The 21,836-nt window shown below is 48.0% G+C and overlaps 1 protein-coding gene across 2 annotated transcripts in view; it reads right to left on the bottom strand.

Moving 5' to 3' along the window:
* The window catches only part of XYLT1 (xylosyltransferase 1), a 382,463-nt gene that overhangs the window by 246,927 nt on the left and 113,700 nt on the right, over positions 1–21,836 (bottom strand). The window contains exon 2 of one of the 2 annotated variants that reach the window (XM_010339434.3): positions 18,280–18,318. The exons of the other annotated variant lie outside the window; for it this stretch is intronic. Within the exon in view, the coding sequence (XP_010337736.3) occupies positions 18,280–18,318 (39 nt within the window). The remainder of the gene's footprint in view (positions 1–18,279; positions 18,319–21,836) is intronic. 2 annotated transcript variants of the gene reach the window in all.

The raw sequence follows: 21,836 nt of genomic DNA, 5'->3' as shown, positions 1-21,836 counted from the left end.
AGGCTTAAGAAACTTCCTTGTAGGACAATATAAAATTTAAAATGCACACACCCTTTGAACCAGAGATGGTAAATCTAGTCACTTACTCTACGGAGGTACTTACCCTAAGTAGGTACTTACCCTACAGAGGTACTTACCCAACTGAGCAAACATGTATTTACAGGAATGGCTAAAGGCAGCAGAATTTAAAATAGGGGAAAAAGACAATCTGAATGTCTACCAACAGGAAATCAGTTAAACAGATGATGAAATACTTAAGGCATTTAATTTTTATTGAATAGCCACTACATCCCAGAGACTGTGACAGGTGTTGAAAACTGAACTGGACAAAATAGAAAAGTCAAAAATAACGAGCAAGAATGATACGTGCTGACAGGAGATGAGTGGTATCACGCAGGGCGAGGAAAAGCAAGTTATAAAATATGTTTCATGAAATACGGATCACAGAAAATGAGGTTCCATTTCAAGGACACAACGTCCTGCCAATATGTGCATGAATACATCCACGTACGTACGTGAGGCTGGCGCACAAGTCACTGTGGTTCTTGCTATTACTTTCAAATGGCAAAAACCGCAATGACTTGTGCACCAACATAATACAAGTCGCAATGCAAAGAAAAAGTCTGGACGGAGAAGTGTAAAAAAAAAAAAAAAAAAAAATTAACAGCAGTTTTCTCTGAAGAAAAGGTATAGGAAGGGCTGTGCTTCTACATGGCTTCATTTCTTTCATCACGTGCTTGCACTGCGTTCATCCTCGGTGGGTCCCGTAAGCCCTATCCACTCTCAGAAGACATCCAGCACCAAACCACTTCTTTTGTTTAACTATTTCATTTTTGACTTTTGTGTGCACGGAATAGGGAGAAAGTACTTTTGGCTTTCACTGTTAACACTCTGTTCCAACCCCCCGCCCGCATGACCCCCACATATTACAGCAGCCTTCGCCCTCACCCAGCCCCCGGTTCTTGCCCTTGACCCATTACAGTATATTTTCAGCAGGGCAGCCACCAATCCTATTTTGCAAGGTAAGGCCATGTTGCTCCTCTTCAAAATCCTCTGAAGACTTCCCAGTGTGGAGTGAAGCAAGGACCCTTCTAAGTTCCCCCAAGGTTCCAATAATCTACCAGCACCTCCATCACCCCTCTCTCCCTTACTCATGCTGTTCTAGCCACACCAGGCTCTGCTGGTGACCGACATGCCAACCACATCCTACCTCAGGAACTTTGCCCTGGCTGCTCCCTGCTCCTCCCTCTGTCTACAGAGCTCCACCATGCTTTTGAGATCTTTGCTCCAATGCTGCTACACGGAAATGTCTCCACCAAAGTAAAAAGGTAAACTATCTCCAACCGGCCTGACCTGGCCCACAGCCCTCCCCTGCCTTGCTCTCCCATGCTGTTATCACCACCTGACATAACACATCAACATGCATTTCTTGGCTGGACATGGCGGCTCATGCCTCTCATCGCAGCACTTTGGAGGCCAAGGCAGGCAGATCACATGAGGTCAGGAGTTCTAGACCGGCCTGGCCTACATGGTGAAACCCTGTCTCTTCCTAAAAAATACAAAAATTAGTCAGGGGTGATGGCATGTGCCTGTAACCCCAGCTACTCAGGAGGCTGACGCACGAGAATAATTTGAACTCAGGAGGCAGAGGTTGCAGTGGGCCGAGATCGCATCACTACACTCCAGCCTGGGCAACAGTGAGACCTGTCTCAAAAAAAAAACGTGCATTTCTCATTTACTACCCGTAGAGAACATGAGCTTAGGAGAATAAGGACCGCTGTTGTGTTGGCTATTGTATCTCCAGCCCCTAAAACAGAATCCAGCACATAGTAGGCATTCAACACATATTTACTGAATACACTGATCAATATAACGTGATAATATGATACGCTATTGATAACAGCAATGAAAAACAAATCCAGAAAAGAACCTCAAGTCCCAAAAGAAAAATTTTTGTAAAAACAAAACATAAATTTTGCAAAACACGTTTCCAGTTACAGCTGCCCGCAGACAACATGGTGGGAGGAACACCCAGCAAGAAACTAACACGTAAACACCTCGCAGCCAACACAGCACACAGCGGCCTGCCTGTCTCCTCGGGTAGCGGCTCAGCACACAGGACTCTTTCACAGAGTCCAGGGAGTAAAAGCCAGCAGGGTTTGCACATGTTTCAACGTCAGCCCCCGAAGCCACAGACTATTTTCGGGTGTCAGGCAAACCCACAATCTCCTGTGACAGCCCAAGTACTGCAAATCTGAAAACCGTCTCCCTGCGGTCTTTAAGGGGACAGGGCTCCGGGACTGTGCCTGAAACTCCTCTTGCTGCAAGGCACCCAGTGCCTGCTGTCCTAAAAGTGACTCAGGCATGGGTGGGCTTGGGGACTCCATCCGCCAAGCGTGAACTGGAGGCCCTACATCATTCTGTGCCTTAGGCTGTGCTGGTTTTGTAGTTTTAAAATAAAATAAAAACACTCTGAGACGGGGTCTCGTTTTATCACCCAGGCTGGAGTGCAGGAGTGCAATCACAGCTCACTGCAGCCTCCACCTCCTGGCCTCAAGTGATCCTCCCACCTCAGCCTCCCGAGCAGCTGGGAGTAAAAACATGGGTCACTACACTCAGATTTTTTTTTTGGTAGAGATGGTCTTGCTGATATTAAATGCCTGGCCTCAAGCAATCCTTCTACCTTGGCTTCCCAAAGTGCTGGGATTACAGGAATGAGCCACCACACCCAGCTGTGCTTGGCTTTTTAAATGAGAAGAGGAACATGAGAGCATTCTTCTGCATCTCATCACACCCACAGTCAAACACTTGGCACATGCTATCTTGTTTGTTAACTTCAGCTCACATGAGGTCACTTGGAAGCAAAAAATTAAAACCCAGTGACATTTACAGGGAGGTGTTCAACCAGCAGACTTCACTTAAACGTCACTAGCACCGTTTCATTACAATGGATGTTGATTTTTACACAGTCTCTGCAGCCCGCACTCAGGACGGCGGTTTTCAGCCCATGGGTGATTTTGCTCCCAGGAGACATGTGACAATGTCCAGAGACATTTGTGAGACAAGTACAGGACAGACTGTCATTGACATCTAGCGCGTACAGGCCAGAGATCTGCTACACATTCTACAAAGCAGAGAACAGCCTCACAACAACGGATAATCCTGTCCCAAATATCAGTAGTGCCCAGATCAAGTGGCCCCGGGTTGGTCCACGGGCAGAACAAGATCGTCCTGGGGAGAGGAGACCCTTAGGCACTGTAGAGAGGCTAGAGGCAGAAGGACAGGACTGACGAGATCTGCTACACCTTGGAGCTTCTGAGACGTGTCTTTGCTGCTAGCTGTCTAAGACTTTTTTATTATTATACTTTAAGTTCTGGGGTCCATGTGTAGATGGTGCAGGATCGTTACATAGGTATACATGTGCCATGGTGGTTTGCTGCATCCATTCCCTGGTCACCTACATTAGGTATTTCTCCTAATGTTATCCCTCCTCAATCCCCCCACCCCCTGCTGTCCCTCCCCTAGCTCTCCCACCCCGAAACAGGCCCTGGTGTGTGATGTTCCCCTTTCTGTGCCCATGTGTTCTCATTGTTCAACACCCACTTATGAGTGTTTGGTTTTCTGCTCTTGTGTCAGTGTGCTGAGAGTGATGGTTTCCAGCTTCATCCATGTCCCTGCAAAGGACATGAACTCATCCTTTTTTATGGCTGCATAGTATTCCATGGTGTATATGTGCCACATTTTCTTTATCCAGTCCATCATTGATGGGCATTTCGATTGGTTCCAAGTCCTTCCTATCGTAAACAGTGCCGCAATGAACATACGTGTGCATAGTAATGGGATTGCTGGGTCAAATGGTTTGTTTTTTGGTTTTTGTTTGTTTGTTTGTTTGGTTGGTTGGTTGGTTGGTTTTTTTTTTTGAGACAGGGTCTTGCTCTATTGACCAGGCTGGAGTAGAGGTGCGCAATCTCAGCTCACTGCAACCTCTGTCTCCCAGGTTCAAATGATTCTCCCGCCTCAGCCTCCCTGGTAGCTGGGACTACAGGCATGCACCACCACGCCTGGCTAATTTTTATATTTTTAGTAAAGACGGGGTTTTGCACGTTGGCCAAGCTGGTCTCTAACTCCTGGCTTCAAGTGATCTGCCTGCCTTGACCTCCCAAAGTGCTAGGATTATATATAGGCGTGAACCACCGTGCCCAGCCTGAATATCCCTAATCACAGGCAGATCCATTACCCGGCCATGTCTGAACACATCCCGGGCTAGAAAACGAGCTTCCCCGGCCTGTGAATGGCAGACGTGAGGCCCAAGGGGCTGGCTGTTGGCCCATTTCTTCCTTAGAGGATGTCGCTGCCTCTGCCACTCTGACCACTCAGCATCCAGGCAGTTCTGGGCTTCACTCGTGGTGATAACACAGTTCACCTCCAAACTGCATGTAGGCGAAAAATGTCCCAGCTTGATCATGAGACAAGCACCCAGCCTGACCGCCAAAAACATCCTGATATTTCAACTCATGCTGCTTCCATCTTTGCAAAGAGGAAACCAGCTACCTCAACAGAGCAGGAAGACTGTTCCAGAGAAGTCACAAAGCAAATCCCTGCAGAGAATGCCAGTGTCTTTGCCCTCTCCGTGGTACAGCGATGCAGGAGGCAGTGCGCGGAGCCTCTGCTCACCAAGCCTGCTTCTTCTGCAAGAGAGAAAAGGCAGGGGGTGATGCAGCTTGCCTTCACAAGTGACAAGAGGGTATCCGCAGCTTATCCTCCTAGCAGTCCTCATGGCTGCTTTAACTAGTCTGGAAGCTGAAGCTCAGAAGCTAAAAGCCTTTCGCAAAGATGACGAACTGAGCAAGTGAAAAAGTTGGGATTGGAACCAAGGACTAGGAAAGCAATACTAAGTGCTTAGGTGCCAGGCACTGTTGTATGGCTTAATGCACATGAACCCATCTGATCGTCCCAACAAATCTAGGAGGTGACTACTGCTGTTACCCTGACCTTTTTTTTTTTTTTTTTTTTGAGACCGAGCCTCACTCTGTCACCCACGGTGGAGTCCAGTGGTGTGATCCCGGCTCACTGCAACCTCCATCTCTTGGGTTCAAGTGATTTCCTGCCACAGCCTCCCAAGTAGCTGGGATTACAGGTGCCTACCACCACACCTGGCCAATTTTAGTATTTTTAATAAAGACGGGGCTTTGCTATGTTGGCCAGGCTGGTCTCGAACACCTGACTTTGGGTGATCCACCTGCCTCATCCTCCCTCCCTCCAACAAAGTGTTGGGATTACAGGCGTGAGCCACCATGCCCAGCCTACTTTGACCATTTTTAAAGAAACTGAGACACAGAGGGATCTCGGCTGGCGTGTGGAAGGTCTCACAGCAGCTGAGTCATGAGTCAGGGGGTCTGCTGCAGAGACTGTGACCTGCCGCCATGAGGCCCATTCTCACCTCTCCAAGGGGCTCCTTGGGGTGGCCAGGCCCAGACTGCCCTTGTCCACTTTGCAGGTGAGACCCTAGGAGGATCCAGAGACCTGACTGTGCAGGGGACCAGACAAACAATGCCCAGGGGACTGCCACTGAGGTGGATGAGCACAGCAAGCCAAGTGGGGACTTCTCTGAACAAGTCACCCCATCCCGAGGCCCCATCCAAGGGGGGCAGCTGGTGGTCACTAGTCATTGACATCCAGAGACTCAGAGTCGTTTTAGTCACCAGGGTTTCAAAAATCTTCCAACCCCACTCTTCTCCTCTCTAAAAATAAAAATTTAAAAAATCTTCCTGAGGCCAAAGGCAACCCATGTGTCGGTCAGCGATGGCCACAAGGAGGCCCATGGCACAACTCGGAGTCCAGGGCCATGAAATGAGAAAGTCACCTCCTGCGCCCAGAACTGGTGGCCGATTCTAACAGGGCCAGTGAACATGGAGACTGTTCATCTGGCCAAGAACTCTCTTAAAGCCCCTTTTAGAGCTGGAAGTTCCTTCTTCTAGCTTTGAGCTGGCTGGGTTTTTCCTTCTCAGGACAGTAAAACTACGTTTCTGTCCTCGACCCCACCCATCTGGCACCTGCACCACGCTCACTTCAATTTTTCCACCCAGTTCTTTTTTTGTTCGGTGGAAAAATGAGCTGCAGTTCCCAGAAGAAAATGAGAACAAGATGATTCTTAATAAGATGCTCTTTTTCAGAAAGGCAGTTGAAGGCAGCAGGGAACATCACATTGAGGGCAGAGCCGGAGCTGACCCACTGCTGTTCGCTCCTGCAGGACCACCTGGTCTGGAGAAGCAGCTACGCTGGGATTCAACATAGGCTGGCACCAACCAGAGGTAAGGCAGCATTTCTGGGAAATCAGATTCAAATACTAGGACAGTTAAATACTTCCTGGAGGTATGACCGAGAACCAGAAACGGTGATTTTGTGAAGGCCTTGCTTGCAGGCAGAGATAGCCTGTCTTCTGCCTGTCTGCCTGCCCTGGGGGTGCTATAGGAGGGAGCTGAAGGCCTGTCCCCCGCCTCTCCCACCACAATGCCCTAGACTTGAGTCTCTCCCCAGTGAAAAGCGCCTTTACCACCTTGCGACATACAGAAGAGTATGGATGAAGGACAGTACTCCAAGCAAAGTGACCCCTGCTTGGGGCATCCCTTCTCACACATGTGGCTCCTTTGGTGCTTTATTTAGCATGAGGGTGTTTAGAATGGTTATTTTTGGCTCAGTTTGAGGGGACAGTTTTTACAAATAGAATGACAGCTATGATCTTCTCTCTTAAAAAAAAAAAAAAAAAAAGAAAGAAAAAAAAAAGCTCTCATACAATCCACAGTTGGGTATTCAGTTTCAAGAGCTTCACTGTCCCCTCGTCTCCATTCTGGGACCTCTCCTCCATTTGAAGATCCCCTGCTTTAATTAAAATATGACACAAGATGACAGTGACTCCCCATGCCAAGTCCCACTGGCAGTGCTGAGCCAGCGAGGGAGGGCGTGGCCAGGGTCCCTGAGGGAAAGAGATGTTACTCTCCAAACCGAGGAGACTTGACAACGAGATTCTTTATAAGGGAAACTAACAAGGGAGGTGCTATGTACCAGGGCTGACCACAGCCAGAAGCTGTCACCACCCTGGGGCCTGAAGGGGAGTGGGTGTTCTTGGACCCCGTAGAGAGTAGCTGCAGCCACAGGGGAGGGGCAGCCCCACAGCAGCTGTGACCCTGTTAGGAGGACGTGGCCAACCCACGAAAAGCCTCATGTCATCCCCACCTCCTATCTCCTACCAGTTCCTCTCCTTGGCCAAAGCAAAGAGAAGTCCTTGCTGATGAAGCCCATCAAGGTCAGCCTCTGAAGGCCCAGAGAAGAAAGGATGGGGTGGAGAGTGGATCTGGGGCTGGGAGGTGGAGTGGGGGTCAGAAGACACCCAACATCTCGCTAACGCCCAACAGGGAGACGGCAGGAGGAGGCACAAAGAGGACGTGTGGGGCTGTGGATCTTCTGCGCTGAGACTCCACCTCCCATGGTCCCTAAGCAGCAGAGGAATCCTGCTTCGCTACTAAGACGCTGAGCAACTGGGCAAAGTGTTCAGATGCTCTGGGTTCCTGGTTTCCTTCCATGGCAAGCATAAAGGCAGAATCCAACAGGCCCTAAGGTGTGGGAGTCACACCCAGCACTGCAGAAGAGGGAGGCCTGGGCGTGGGCCGGCTCAGTGCCACTCCAGAGCCCTGTGGTGTTGGATCAGGTACTAAGATCTCTCCACGCCTTAATGCCTTCACTTGCAAAGGAGGGGAACGAGCGCACCTTCCCTGCAAATGGCTGCTGCTATGAAGAAATGCGATCATGCATATTAAGTGTTGAACAACATCCCAGGCACACAGAAAACCTGCCATCACCCCTCCAGCTCTCCCATTCTCCTAGTTTGGACCTTGTTTATGGATTTTTACATCCCTCATACACCTAGACCTCCCTCGTGCTACTTTTTGTGAAAGCGATTTTCTTCATTGAATGATCCCATTAACTAGAACCTGAAAACCCAGCCTGAACATTCTAGCATCGGAATCTTTTAAGCACCGGAGTCGGCACAGCCCTGCCACAAAACCCCACAGAGACGATCACCTCGGCTTCAAAGATCTTGGTGCATGTGGTATTTATACCAAATGTTATTGACGCCTCCTAGCTGAGCCTCCGGCTTGCAAGTCAATGCAAAACCAGCCACATGGCCTTGTCGCTCAGCAGCAGCACCACGGGCTTCTGCCTCAGCGCTTGCAGTGAACAGTGGTGGGGGTCTCCCAAGAGGAGGTGTGTGTGCTGGAAGGGAAATGTGAGCATTGCCTCCCAGAGGTGCCGCTGCTCTGCTCACCGTCTGCAGGGCAAACCCTGCCACAGCCTGGGGCCTCAGCTACTCCTCCCAGAATCCACTCTGTGTGGACGGAGGTTTCCAAGCCCATGTGCTTTGGATGGCCAAGTGAGTGATCTATAGCAATCTAGATGTAATCTATATCCATATCTAACAAATATCAAAGCTCCGTATCAATAGATAGATACCGAATCTCTATGTCAATTCTTTGTGTCAAATCTGTCTATATCGAATCTCTCTCTAATCTCTTTCTGTATCTTATTGCTCTCTTTATCTATCTTAGCAACATAGCAGGGAAGGAGACGGTGTTTTCATATGTCACCTGGCTCTAGACTTCAGGTTCTATCACTTACTGACTGTACAGCTTTTAAAACGAAACTTGGTCTTTCTGGCTTCAGCAGGCTCCTCTATAAAATGGGGTTAAGGTTAGTATCTCCCAGGTTTATTTCCCTATAAATGAAAGCGAAACTGCTAGGTTCAAATCTTGCTGCCTTTGCTACCTGTTGGGCAAGTAACTTAACCTGGTTGAGCCTCAGTTTCTCATCTGTAAAATGAGGAGGACAGTAATACCTCGCATATGAGACAGCTATAAAATGCAAAGGAGCAAATCCATGTAAAGAAATGAACTTAGAAGAACGTCTCACATGCAGTATAAATGCCTCGTTCATGTTAGATAAAAGTGATAAATTTATGAATACACGTCCAATATGCAGTTCCCATCTCAATGAAACATCTCTTCAGTGTATGCAATCATTATTGACAAGAGCGATCATTTTAAGTGTTCTGAATTAAGGGCTTAAATTACAAAATTCAACGTCTTGGGCGAAGAGAATGGCCAGCTCTACACATTCTCTGCCCTATTATGCCACCAATCTCTCAGGAAGCTACCTCTTCTGATGAGGTTTCTTCTCTCATACTGATCAAACAGGACTGAGTTTTTACAGACATGATGCACATGCTTCTGTGCGTCCTGGGTCACTGTGTACCCAGAGTCATTGTCAACACAGGCCTGGACACACGCGCCACTCCCAACCAGGACAGAGGAATGGTGATCTCAACAAATGGTGCATGCGGCTGCAACTTTGGGAAACTTGCTGGCTATTTGCAGAATGTTGCATCACATCATTCACCCTGAGTCATACAGACCAGAAAGTATCCTGTGGTCAGGGGACCGCAGGTCTTCCCTGAGAATGACTCCGTGGTCCAAGTCCAGACTCCCTGTCCGCTGAGCCACATCTTTCCCCAGGCAGTGGTCTGACTGTTCACCTCCCTGCCCTACCACGGCTAATCACAGACACAGCAAATCAGAGCCAGCGGAAAAGATTTTGGTAAAGCGATCTGGTCCCTCCCCAAACTAGCCTTCTCTGCCCCAGAGAGATTCTTCTCCCACAAGAAGGCTGATGGGGAGGGAGGGGGAAGACAGATGGGCTGAGAAGCAATTTAGTCTCACCATCCTCTCAACAGATGCTGGGCACCATAAGAATTAATGGGCTGGAGACTCAGGTAAGAGCCATTCAGAAGCTCCCTGATTACTCCAAAAACCACTCTATGTGGAGGAAAAGGTTAATCGAAGCCCAGAGCTGGAAGAGCAGAGACAGCAAATGCTTTAATCTTAGGAGCGGGAAAGAGCTTCACAAGAAAAAAGTTTGCACAAACCAACCTGTGGTCTATCGCTGGAAGAAGAATCAGGCCTAAATGTATCAAGATATTTGAAAGGTCTTCCTCTATCAGTCCAGCAACCTTGGCAAACCCCTTTCCCACCCCTAGCCAAGTAGCCGGATTAAGAAAAAAAATTTTTTTTTTTTTTTTAACTCTGCACATTCTCTGCACTATTAAGCCATAAATCTCTCAGGAGACCGTTTCTTATCTTCCGATGAGATCCAACAGGATCTGGTTTTTACATACAGGATGCACATATTCCTGTGTTTCGGGGGTCACTGTGTACCCAGAGTCAGTCACTGTCAGTGCAGGCCTGGACACGTTAGAAGATTAATGTGTCAGTCGGGCGAGGTGTCTCAAATCTGTAACCCCAGCACTCCGGGAGGCCGAGATGGGCAGATCATGAGGTCAGGAGTTCGAGATCAGCCTGACCACATGGTGAAACCCCATCTCTACTAAAAATACAAAAATCAGCTGGGTGTGGTGGCGCGTGCCTGTAATCCCAGCTACTACTCAGGAGACTGAGGCAGGAGAACTGCTTTAGCCTGGAAGGCGGAGGCTGTGGTGAGCCGAGACTGCACCATTACACTCCAGCGTGGGTGACAGAGCAAGACTCCATCTCTGAAAAAAAAAAAAAAAAAAAAAAAAGATGATTCATGTGTCACCACCTCAGCCTACAGCTGGCTAAAGTCAGAACTTAAACCGGACAGGGTGATGTTTGAACATAAACAAAAGAACAAACAAGGAAATCACAATTGTAAGGCTGGAACTGTCTTTGTTAAATAAACTGTCCTCAGAACAAACGGTTTTAACTCCAGGGTTTCCCCAGCCTTACTATTATTGACATTTGAGGCTTTTTTAGAGGGAGGGGGTGCTTTCCTATGCATTATAGGATGTTTGGCAGCATCCCTGATCTCTCCCCACAAGATGCCAGTAGTATCCTTCAACCGAAAATTATGACAGTCAAAAATGTTGGGCCAGGTACAGTGGCTCACACCTGTCATTCCAGCACTTTGAGAAGCTGAGGCATGCGGACTGCTTGAGTACAGAAGTTCAAGACCAGCCTGGGCAACAGAGCGAAATCCTGCCTCTACAAAAAATACAAAAATTAGTATCCACCTGTACTCTTACCTACTTGGGAGGCTGAGGTGCGAGAATTGTGTAAGCCCAGGAAGTTGAAGCTACAGTGAGCCGAGATAGAGTCACTGCACTCCAGCCTGGGCAACAGAATGGCAGAGCAAGACTCTGTCTCAAAAAAAAAAAATAAAAGGGCCGAGCACAGTGGCGCACGCCTGTAATCCCAGCACTTTGGGAGGCCGAGGCGGGTGGATCACGAGATCGAGAGATCGAGACCATCCTGGTCAACATGGTGAAACCCCGTCTCTACTAAAAATACAAAAAATTAGCTGGGCATGGTGGCACGTGCCTGTAATCCCAGCTACTCAGGAGGCTGAGGCAGGAGAATTGCCTGAACCTAGGAGGCGGAGGTTGCGGTGAGCCGAGATCACGCCATTGCACTCCAGCCTGGGTAACGAGAGCGAAACTCCATCTCAAATAAATAAATAAATAAATAAAAATAAAAAGGAAAGGACCGGGCTAGGGCACAGTGGTTCACGCCTATAATCCCAGCACTTTGGGAGGCTGAGGCAGGTGGATCACCTAAGGTCAGGAGATCAAGACCATCCTGGTCAACATGATAAAACCCCATCTCTACTAAAAATACAAAAATTAGCTTGCGTGGTGGCAGGTGCCTGTAATCCTAGCTACTCGGAGGCTGAGGCAGGAGAATTGCTTGATCCCGAGAGTCGGAGGTTGCCATGAGCCGAGATTGTGCCACTGCACTCCAGCCCGGTGACAGAGCAAGACTCCATCTCAAAGAAAGAAAAAAAAAAAAAAAAGGAAAACAAGTCTCAAGTCATTGCCAAATGTCTCCTTGGCAGCCAAAATTGACCTAGTTGAGAACTGCTGGTTTATACTGAAGTTTAAGTTCATCTGAACATCAGTCAGCTAATTACCTGTTAGCCAAATTTCAGACATCAGCCCCCAGCTCAGCATAATGTCTTTAAGATCTGAAGTTCTTTCAGCCAGCCGAATGCTCACATCAGGTATTAGTTTGAAAGGACGGCCCTGAATGTAAGCCCTGTCCTTCTCTCCTACCTCCTTAGTCCTTTTCCTTCTCCCCTGCCTGGTAAAGTAATTCTTTTTTTTTTTTTTTTTTTTTTTTTTTGAGACGGCGTTTTGCTCTTGTTACCCAGGCTGGAGTGCAATGGCGCGATCTCAGCTCACCGCAACCTCCGCCTCCTGGGTTCAAGCAATTCTCCTGTCTCAGCCTCCTGAGTAGTGGGGACTACAGGCGCGTGCCACCACGCCAGCTAATTTTTGTATTTTTAGTAGAGATGGGGTTTCACCTTGTTGACCAGGATGGTCTTGATCTCTTGACCTCGTGATCCACCCGCCTCAGCCTCCCAAAGTGCTGGGATTATAGGCGTAAGCCACCACGCCTGGCCTGGTAAAGTAATTCTTTATTCATCCTGACATTATAATGACACAAAAGCATTGAAGGAGCAAACACCTTAATTGAATCTGGGGAAATCTGGCATTATTTTTATAGGAACTCAGACATACTATGCCAAAAATTCAGAACTCTGTCATTGTGGTCTTCTTGCAAGGTTAACTCTAACTGTGTGCTTTTTAGCACATCTCACCTCCTGGGCTCAGAAACTGGAACCTCACCTCTCCAGCTCAGATCCTGCTACCTGAAAGATTTTACAACCACCTCCAGCCCAGACAGTGACTCTCTTACAAATATGCTTGTCTTATTTCCATCCACTTATTACTATCTCAAGTTGCCAATGCATTTACTAATATCTATTGGTATCTTTTTCATCTGACTCTCTTAGAATGGATGCTTTCTGGGCAAGGACCTTCTGTTTTCCTCTCTGCTGTATCCTTGGTATTTAGCACAAGGCCCGACCTCCACATGGCCCAATAGCGATTTATGGAATAAAGAAACAGATGAATGCCTTTACACAGATATAATTTTTTAAGTATTAATTTCCATTCACAGCCACTGTTCATTTTCTACAGGAGCTTTGTTCACAATCCTCATGGCCCAGCGTCATTTTTAAATAATGTGAATGTCATTCCCTTCCCTCTACCCCCAGTTAGCTGATCAAAGAAATGCAAGTATCTGGCTGGTTTTAAAAATCAAGAAGCAGGGAGTTTTCCTCCTGATGCCCCTGATCTTCAGATCCTGAGAGGGATCTCAGGATAAACGAAGACCTGCTCCCCTCTAACTCCAGCCGACTTCACAAATACCCAGATTGACCAATCTTCACTCTGCAAAACAGCTCCTTTATTACAACTCCCAAGGTATCTCAGGGTTTGAGTGGAGGCCATTAGCTAATGGACAGAGAGCCTGCTGAGGGTTGGGGGAGTGGGGGCAGGAGGATGCACAGAAGCTAAGATTAAATGACAAGAGACTTTGCCAATGGGAGCGGATTCAGAAATGATCAACTGTCTTGGGGATGGATGAGAACGAGAGAATCAAGTAATAAGTATTCAAATTTATCAGAACACTGTTGATGCACAGGGACGGATTTCACTTTTGCTCTTTTAAAATAAATTTTCGTTTACGTCCATCGCTTAAGCCATTTTTACCCCCAAGCCCTCGGCCAAACTGTCAAAAGGTAACTCACTGTGCAAAGCATCTTTCTATGTATCTACCCATCATGCATCTCTCTATCCACATATCTAAGTATATCTGTCGATAGTTGTGCTAAGCACTGTATCTGTCCGTCTGTCTATGGATGTTGGATTGCATATACCAAGCCCATTTCTCCAGCATTGCCCGAGCATTAGCAAATCTTTCTACTAGTCAAGGCAACTTTATATTCTTGCAAAATAGGAAAGCAGTTGAGAAGATAAGACTTTGATGTCATGAAACTCCGAATCTACTGCCCACCAATGCTGACTGCTTCCTGTATGACCTTGGGCAAGTTACTTAGCCTCTCTGACTCTTAAGTACTTCATTCAAAAATCGGGTATCATACAAACAGCTGTGTAACTATGGCATTTGAGGATAAAATGGGAGAAGTCAGTTCTTGGCAAATGGCAAATGTTGGCAAGAACAGGGATAAGGATAATGCCACTGCACCACTCACTGAACTATTTTTCCCTTTCATTGTTTTAAGGTTTTTTTTTTTTTTTTTTTTTTAATTGTACTTTAAGTTCTAGGGTCCATGTGCAGACCTTGCAGGATTGCTGCAGAGGTACACACATGCCATGGTGGTTTCTTTCTTTCATTTCTAGGTCACCTGGGTGATCACCACGTGGAGACCAGAGGAGCATTCACCACTGCAAGTCAGGGCTTCCTTGGTGCCTCCCCAGGGGCAGCCCGCTGAGGGGGAAGCCAACACCAGGGATTTAAACCTTCCTCGGCTTCCTCATTCTATTAATCTGACTGTTAAGCAGAGAGTCCTGCTGATGCCAACAGATGCAAAGCTCTGCCGTGCTAATGGCAAAGAGCATTAGAGGAGTCCTCAGCAGCCAATCAATCCATCTCCCCCAACTCAAAACAGCTGCACAGGGACAGATTAACCAAGCCATGGCTGAGGACCACTGCAATTCATATGCGGGAGAGAGAGATGGGCGAAGGAAAGGGCCCCTGCATGTTCTAATAACGCAGGCCAGGTCTTGGGGAAGCAAAGTGGCTGATGCATCGTGCAAGATACAGCTCTCAGTGAAATCTAACAGGCAGGCTCACGTGTGGCAGCTGGGCTCAAGGATGGAGCAGGCAATGCCCTCCTTAGAAGCCAAGTGCACTGGGGGGAGAAAGCGGGAAGTGACCCAGGGCTCAGGACCCATCTGTCACCTAACCTCTGCAGAGTTGATTCTTCCAAGCTCGGCCACATCTGCCATCTTGCTCATGGCATCTGGGTAACATATGAGGCACTACTTCCTGCCAAAAAGGGACCTGACCCCCTTGTCTGACCTGCCTGCAGGCAGCTGAACAGGATCCCAGCAGTCACCCCACAACCGGCTGAGGCCCAGCACAAAGTCAGATCTGGCCATAGGCTTGTGCCAACAGTCACACAAAAAAATTGCACTTTAGTTGGGTTCCAACATTGCTCTAACATGGGAAATCAGAACTCAAAGAAAGACAATATTCCCAGGCTCCCCAAAGACAGGGAACCAGATGTGACTGACGGAGCCCTCGTGTGCAGACAAATGGAAGCCTTTCCCCAATGGCACAGCACAAATGCTGAGGGTCTACCCCGTGCCACTGCTGGCTGCAGATGGAGGCTCAGATCCCTTGGGCTAACACACAGCATTTTAAGAGTGGTCACTGTGTGAGGGGCTGCTGGCAACCTCAGGTGCTGGCCAAAGCCACTGGCCCCTGGCTGCAACTTTCCCATGTGGGTTTTGAAGGGCTGATGGGGTGGTGTCCAGAGTGAAGGGGACAGGAAGGTCAAACACAGAACACCTAGGAATGCAGCTGTTCCACTCCCAGGAGATAAGATGTGACTTCCAGAGTTCGGGACACAGATGTTTGCCCGTGGGTTTTCCTAAGTCTAATAGGCTTTCCTTTTGGGGAAGGATGATGAGGAAGAGAAGGAGCATCATTTTACAAACACATCCTGGAATTTCTCTCCTAATCCATGGGGTAGACTGGGAAGAGAAGCATTTCCCAAAGGGTAGCACACACATCTCTGATAAGTGTGCATTTAGGTGACATCAGAGGGTGCCTAAAGGAACATTATTTTCACAGTTTAGTATTTTAATATTGGGCAAAAAAATATTAAACTAGCACTTCAGACTTGTGATTCCACCAATATTACAGACACATACCACCACACCTAGCTACTTTTTGAGGTTTTTTTTTTTTTTTAAAGTAGCGATGGGGTTTCACCATATTGGCTAGGCTGGTCTCTAGCAACAAGTGATCCACCCACCTGGGCCTCCCAAAGTGCTGGGATTATAGGCGTAAGCCACCGTGCCAGGCCCAGGACCAGATAATTCTTTCCAGTAAGGAGCTGGCCTGTGTGTTATAGGCTATTTAACAGCAAATCAGGTCTCTACCTACTGGATGCCAGTCAGAAATCCCCAACCAGATGATACCACCAACAAATGTCTTCAAATGTTTACAAATAACCACTAGGAATCCAAACCACCTTCTGGGTGAGAACCATGGATTAACCTAAGTCTATTTCTGAAAGCAAAGTGGGTTAAGAAAAAACTTAGTATTTTTTTTGTTTGTTTTGAGAGGAACTATCACTGTCATCCAGGCTGGAGTGCAGTAGCACGATCTCGGCTCACTGCAACCTCCGCCTCTTGGGTTCAAGTGATTCTCCTGAGTAGCTGGGACTACATGCACCTGCCACCACACTCGGCTAATTTTTTATTTTTAGTAGAGACAAGGTTTTACCATGTTGGCCAGGTAAAAGTTTTACCAGACAAGGTTTTACCATGTTGGCCTGGTCTTGAACTCCTGACCTCAAGTGATCCACTCGCCTCGGCCTCCTCAAGTGCTGGGATAACAGGCATGAGCCACAGCACCCGGCTGGAAAAACTTATTTTTTTGGTGACTTTATAGGACAGATGAAATTCAAATAAGGCAAGCATGGTCAAGGTGATAAGTACAGACAAAACCAAACCAGGGGGCGGCCAAACAGGCAGAGGAAACTGAATCCTTTTCCTCCTCTAAGCTGCATTTCTCTTCTTCCCTGCCAGCCCTACTGCTTGGTCAGCCCTATGGCCCATATGGCTGCACGTGTTCCCAGAGGGCAGAAAAATACAAGGAAACCCTGATCCGCTGGCCCTCCCCAGCAAGGAATAAGCAAGGGGGGTCTCCTCATTCCTCTTAGGAGATCCAAGCAGAGATGCCAGGGAGAGGGCAGGGACCCAAAGCGGAGGGGGCAAAGGCCAGGGGAGCAGGTGGTCTCTTGCAGTGCACTCCAGAAACCGTTTAAACTGGCAAGCCATCAGTCAGCCTTGAAAGGTTCAAACGAGTGTGACTGTTTCTGACACTTGTAAGCTCTTCACTGTGGGGCTGGGAATGAGGTCCCTCCTGTCTTCTCTCTTTACTGTCAGACAAATCCAAAGAGCTAAAGAAATGATCAATCCAAAGATAAGAAACATCCATTTTCAGCAGGAAAGGTCACAGTTCTACTGGTTTAAAAAGCTACCACTCGCAAGCACTTAGCATGTACCCCAGACTATATCAACATCATGTCCTGTGATTCTCAACCACAACCCTGCAAGGTAGGCACTATCATTGGGGTAACGTTTCAGATGGGAGGACAGTGGCTTAGACATTATGTGGTGGCCCCATAAATGTTGCAGGGCCAGAAGACACAGAGGTGGAATTCCACCTGGCTCTGCTGAACTCCAAGGCCCACACTCATAGCTGCTGCACTATCTCCCATGGTCCTATCTCCCAGGACCATGCTGTCCCTTATAAGACCAACTGGCCGTCATCCTTCCCACATGGAAACACCACCACAATCACGATTCCTCAGGAGGACCTAACATGCAAGTAGAAGAAAGTATGCGGCTTCCTTCCATCTGCTGCCCTCACTTTCAAAGAGAAAAAGTCCTCCAAATTCAGGCATCAAAGAGCAACACTGGGCCAGGGGCAGTGGCTCACGCTTGTAATTCCAGCACTTGGGGAGGCTGAGGTGGGCGGATCACCTGAGGTCAGGAATTCCAGACCAATCCTGACCAACATGGAGAAACCACATCTCTACCAAAAATACAAAATTAGCTGGGCATAGTGGCACATGCCTCTAATCCCAGCTACTCAGGAGGCTGAAGCAGAATAGATGGCTTCAACCCAGGAAGTGGAGGTTGGGGTGAGCTGAGATCATGCCATTGCGCTCCAGCCTGAGCAACAAGAGTGAAACTCTGTCTCAAAAATAAAAAAAGAACAACATCTTCCCACTTCACGGCTCCCCTCTGTCTCCTCTCTCCTTTGCATGAACCTCCTCATGACGGCTGGGCAGGAGCAAAGGACAGAGAAAATCTCAAAAGAAACAAAACAAATGATTATAGCTCTTGCCACGGGAGGCGGGGGCATCAGACACTTGGGTGCGAATATGTGCACACACACACCCACACTATTGCACACATGTGTATACAACCTGCCAGTGTGTAGACACACATGTGTAGGCACCCGCACATCCAAATGTGACAAGGGGCAGCTACGGGCCTGTCCAGCCTTTTGGAGCCAGGGGACAAGTCCCCTTGAGAGCTGGAATATCAAGGCTGAGGTGAGTGGCAAAGACCAGGAAGGTACTCACCTGAGTCTCCAGGGTGATGAGCGGACTCGGGTGTGGATCCTGTGGGACGAAAGGGGAAAATGCAAGTGAGGAGTGGAAAAAAGTTTACTTACCACCCCAGTATCATTTTGTCTTTTGTTTTGTTTTGTTTTGTTTTTTAAAGAGACAGGGTCTTGCTCTGTTGCTCACGCTGGAGTGCAGTGGCGTGATCACAGCTCACCGTGAACCTGACCTCCAGGGCTCAAGCGGTCCTCCCTCCTCAGCCTCCCACGTAGCTAAGACAACAGGCATCCCAGTCTAGTTTTATTTATTACTTTTGTAAAGATGGGGGTCTCACTATGTTGCCCAGGCTGTTCTCTAACACTTTGGCCTCAATGATCCTCCCACCTTGGCCTCCCAAAGTGCCGGGATTATAAGCATCAGCCACTATGCCAAGCTCCTAGCAAAATTTTCACACAAAGCTTTGTTTCCTCAGGGCTCAAGCCACCCCACAGGGAGGGCAGCCCAACCCTCTCTCCTCCATTCTACAGAGACGTCAGGACAGCGTGGCCCCGTCTGCACACCGCCCCAACACTTCCTTTCATGTCCAAATGATGAAGGAGGCTCAAGTTTTCTGTGAAGGAAACACCCACGTAGAGATCATACAGACAACAAAGTGTAAAGAAAAAAGAAACAACACACCCTTGCCAAATCTCTCAAAGTGCATCCAAACCCTCTATAGGAAGGAGACTGTGGCTCTGTAAGCCGAGTAGGAGCAAACTTGAAAGAATATAGAGTTCTAACTAGGGCCAAGGCTATCTATTTGCTTCTGATCTTGGAAAGGATGAGGGAGGGAATGAGAGGGAACAGCTTACTTTCTGGTTTGAGTAGCACATTCCAGTGAGCTGGGGAAGGTCGTTTTCAGGATAGAGAAGGCCAGAGAAATGCCCTATTCATTCACTCTCTACAAAAGCCGATTGACTGGGAATGCTTGGTGGTACTGTGTCTCAGGTCACTGAGCACGAACTCTTCGGGTTAGAGGAGAGACAGGGTGGGTACAGGAGGAGGGAAAGACCGAAGAGAGGAGGTGACAGTGTCCAGTGAGTGGTTTCCAAAGAAAATAGCAAGCCCAGCCCATGAAGGCTATTTTTGTCTACAGCATGTCTGCTCTGAACTTAACCATCTTGGATTTTTAATTCTGGGAAACACAACCTGAAGATGCCTCCTATGGAAAATGGGCATGATTTTAGGGCTCTGAAGTACAGACCCAGTTTAAAGCTCTGCTTTCTCTTTGCATTTTCACCACAGGCTTTTAGGAGGCCATGCAAATTAGCACCAGCCCACTGACCCATACTGTGAACAAGAAAGCAACGCAAGGAAATTGGAACATTCTAAACCCCTCCTCGAGGTGAGCTGCCATTCACTGTCTTGTTGACTGTTTCATGATATCTTTATAATGATGACCAATTCCGAGGAGCGTAAGACGCACAATCTCAGAAACGTGGTGAGCTCCGCTCAGCTCTGTCCTCGAGGAAGAGGAATTCATCATTCCTCCACTCCAACTCCCGGCAATGGGCAATTCTCCATCGGTGTAACTGAAAGGAAACTGCCAGGAGAACATCCCACTCCAATTCTCACATTACCCCAGGCACTGAGTCTTCCTCACACTCCAGAAAACACTGAGGGGAACATGCTCCTCCCCTCCCGCGACACTGCAGCCTTGACCTATAAAGGAAACTGGAGAAGTCATGAAGAAGCTGTTTTAAGTCTGGCTCTTCAAACCCTTACTGTTTCCTTCCCAGGGCTAAAGAAGTGGCAGCTAGGATTGGTAAAGACACAACACTCACAGAGCAACTTTTTTTTTGATCAGGCATTCTAAACCCCTCCTGTGTCACGCCTATGCAGAAGGCGTCTACTCTGTACTTCCGGTTTCTTTGTGTCAAGCAAGCAAACAGAGCAGGACCCATTTTTGTCTTTGGAAAGCAAGACCATCCTCCTGGTCTGTGGGTGGCAGCGTGAGTCAGACTTGGTACATGCTACTTAGTGGGTGAGAACATACATGCAACATCTGCTATTCAGGTCAGAATAGTCTGTGTCTATCTGTCCACTCAGATCTTACCACCTCGATTCTGATTATAAGACAAGAAGCTGCATCTCAGCCTCAAAATGAGCCTCAATCTCCAACCCAAGTCCTAGCAAAGCACCCCACTGGGGTGTTGAGCGCATGCCCAGATTAATTAAGCTGTACTTCACCGTCCATTTGGCTACTTTCTGAGACTTATGCTTCATTGCTTAGAATCTCCACGAGGTTGAAGGAGAGAGAATGCCACCCTGAACCCCTAAAAGCAGCTCCAGTGGACAGGACTTTTCTTGGGAAGTCACAGGAAATCTCTGTTAACTGTGTTGACAAAATCAAGAGCCTGATCCCTAGATGCAGTGAAGCATCAACTCTCTATTTGATGTTGCGAGATCAGAGACCTTCTCAGTACATGGTCAGGGACCCAAGATGAAGAAGATTCTGGAAAGCAAAAACACAAAGACACATGGAACAGACCTGTACAAAATCCGTAGCCTGGAGCCAAGCCCGGCCTATCTATTTAGCATCTTCATTAACTAGGCGGGAAGAAGATAAAGTCCTCACAAGTGGCCACATCATCAATACTTAGGATTCACTTGCCAAGCAAGATTATTTCGCTCTCCTCCCTCTGCGCACAGCGGAAATGGAAGACTCTCCCTGAAGAGCCTTCCAGTCCAGAGGATTCAAGGTATGACTATCTGCGAGGTCTCACTTTCAGCAACATCCTCCTTAATTGGAAAGGCTAACGAAGTGGAACCAGGTCAATGATGCCATCTGCCTAATCCATCGTATCTGTCTAAATTGGGACTCTTTGGTTTACAGTAGAGTAAATTCCTGTCCATCAGAGGAAAGCCTCCTGGAGACCAAAGGAGAATCTGCAATGCGCGTGCATGCTACAGTAGAGTACTGCCAGAATCTTAATGCAGGTACCAGTAACCCTGGAACCACCTTCAACAAGGGAAGCCCTTTCATATCATCTACTGCAATAGCTAACGCTGGGGAAGTCACACAGGGGACTAGGTGCACTGATCTGGTGGCCCTCGTTCGTCACAGCTCCTAGAGCCACACCCTCTGGTCATGTGACGCTGCCGTTCTTTGCTGTGCGCTGCTCCATCCCTTCAGCTTGGCTTTGCCCATTTGACTGTTTTGCCCAATGGGAGGTTAGCAGCTGTGGCATAAGCAGGAACTTGAAATATGCTTGAGTCATAAAGTGTGGCCTATTGTGGTTTGTTTTTTTTTGTTTTTTTTTTTTTTTTTTTGAGACGGAGTTTCGCTCTCGTTACCCAGGCTGGAGTGCAATGGCGCGATCTTGGCTCACCGCAACCTACGCCTCCTGGGTTCAGGCAATTCTCCTGCCTCAGCCTCCTGAGTAGCTGGGATTACAGGCACGTGCCACCATGCCCAGCTAATTTTTTGTATTTTTAGTAGAGACAGGGTTTCACCATGTTGACCAGGATGGTCTCAATCTCTTGACCTCGTGATCCACCCGCCTCGGCCTCCCAAAGTGCTACGATTACAGGCG

Source organism: Saimiri boliviensis, chromosome 12 (assembly GCF_048565385.1).
Source record: "Saimiri boliviensis isolate mSaiBol1 chromosome 12, mSaiBol1.pri, whole genome shotgun sequence".
Classification (NCBI taxonomy): domain Eukaryota; kingdom Metazoa; phylum Chordata; class Mammalia; order Primates; family Cebidae; genus Saimiri; species Saimiri boliviensis.
The sequence above is the reverse complement of the archived record's forward strand: the minus strand, read 5'-3'. Positions and strand labels throughout refer to the sequence as shown.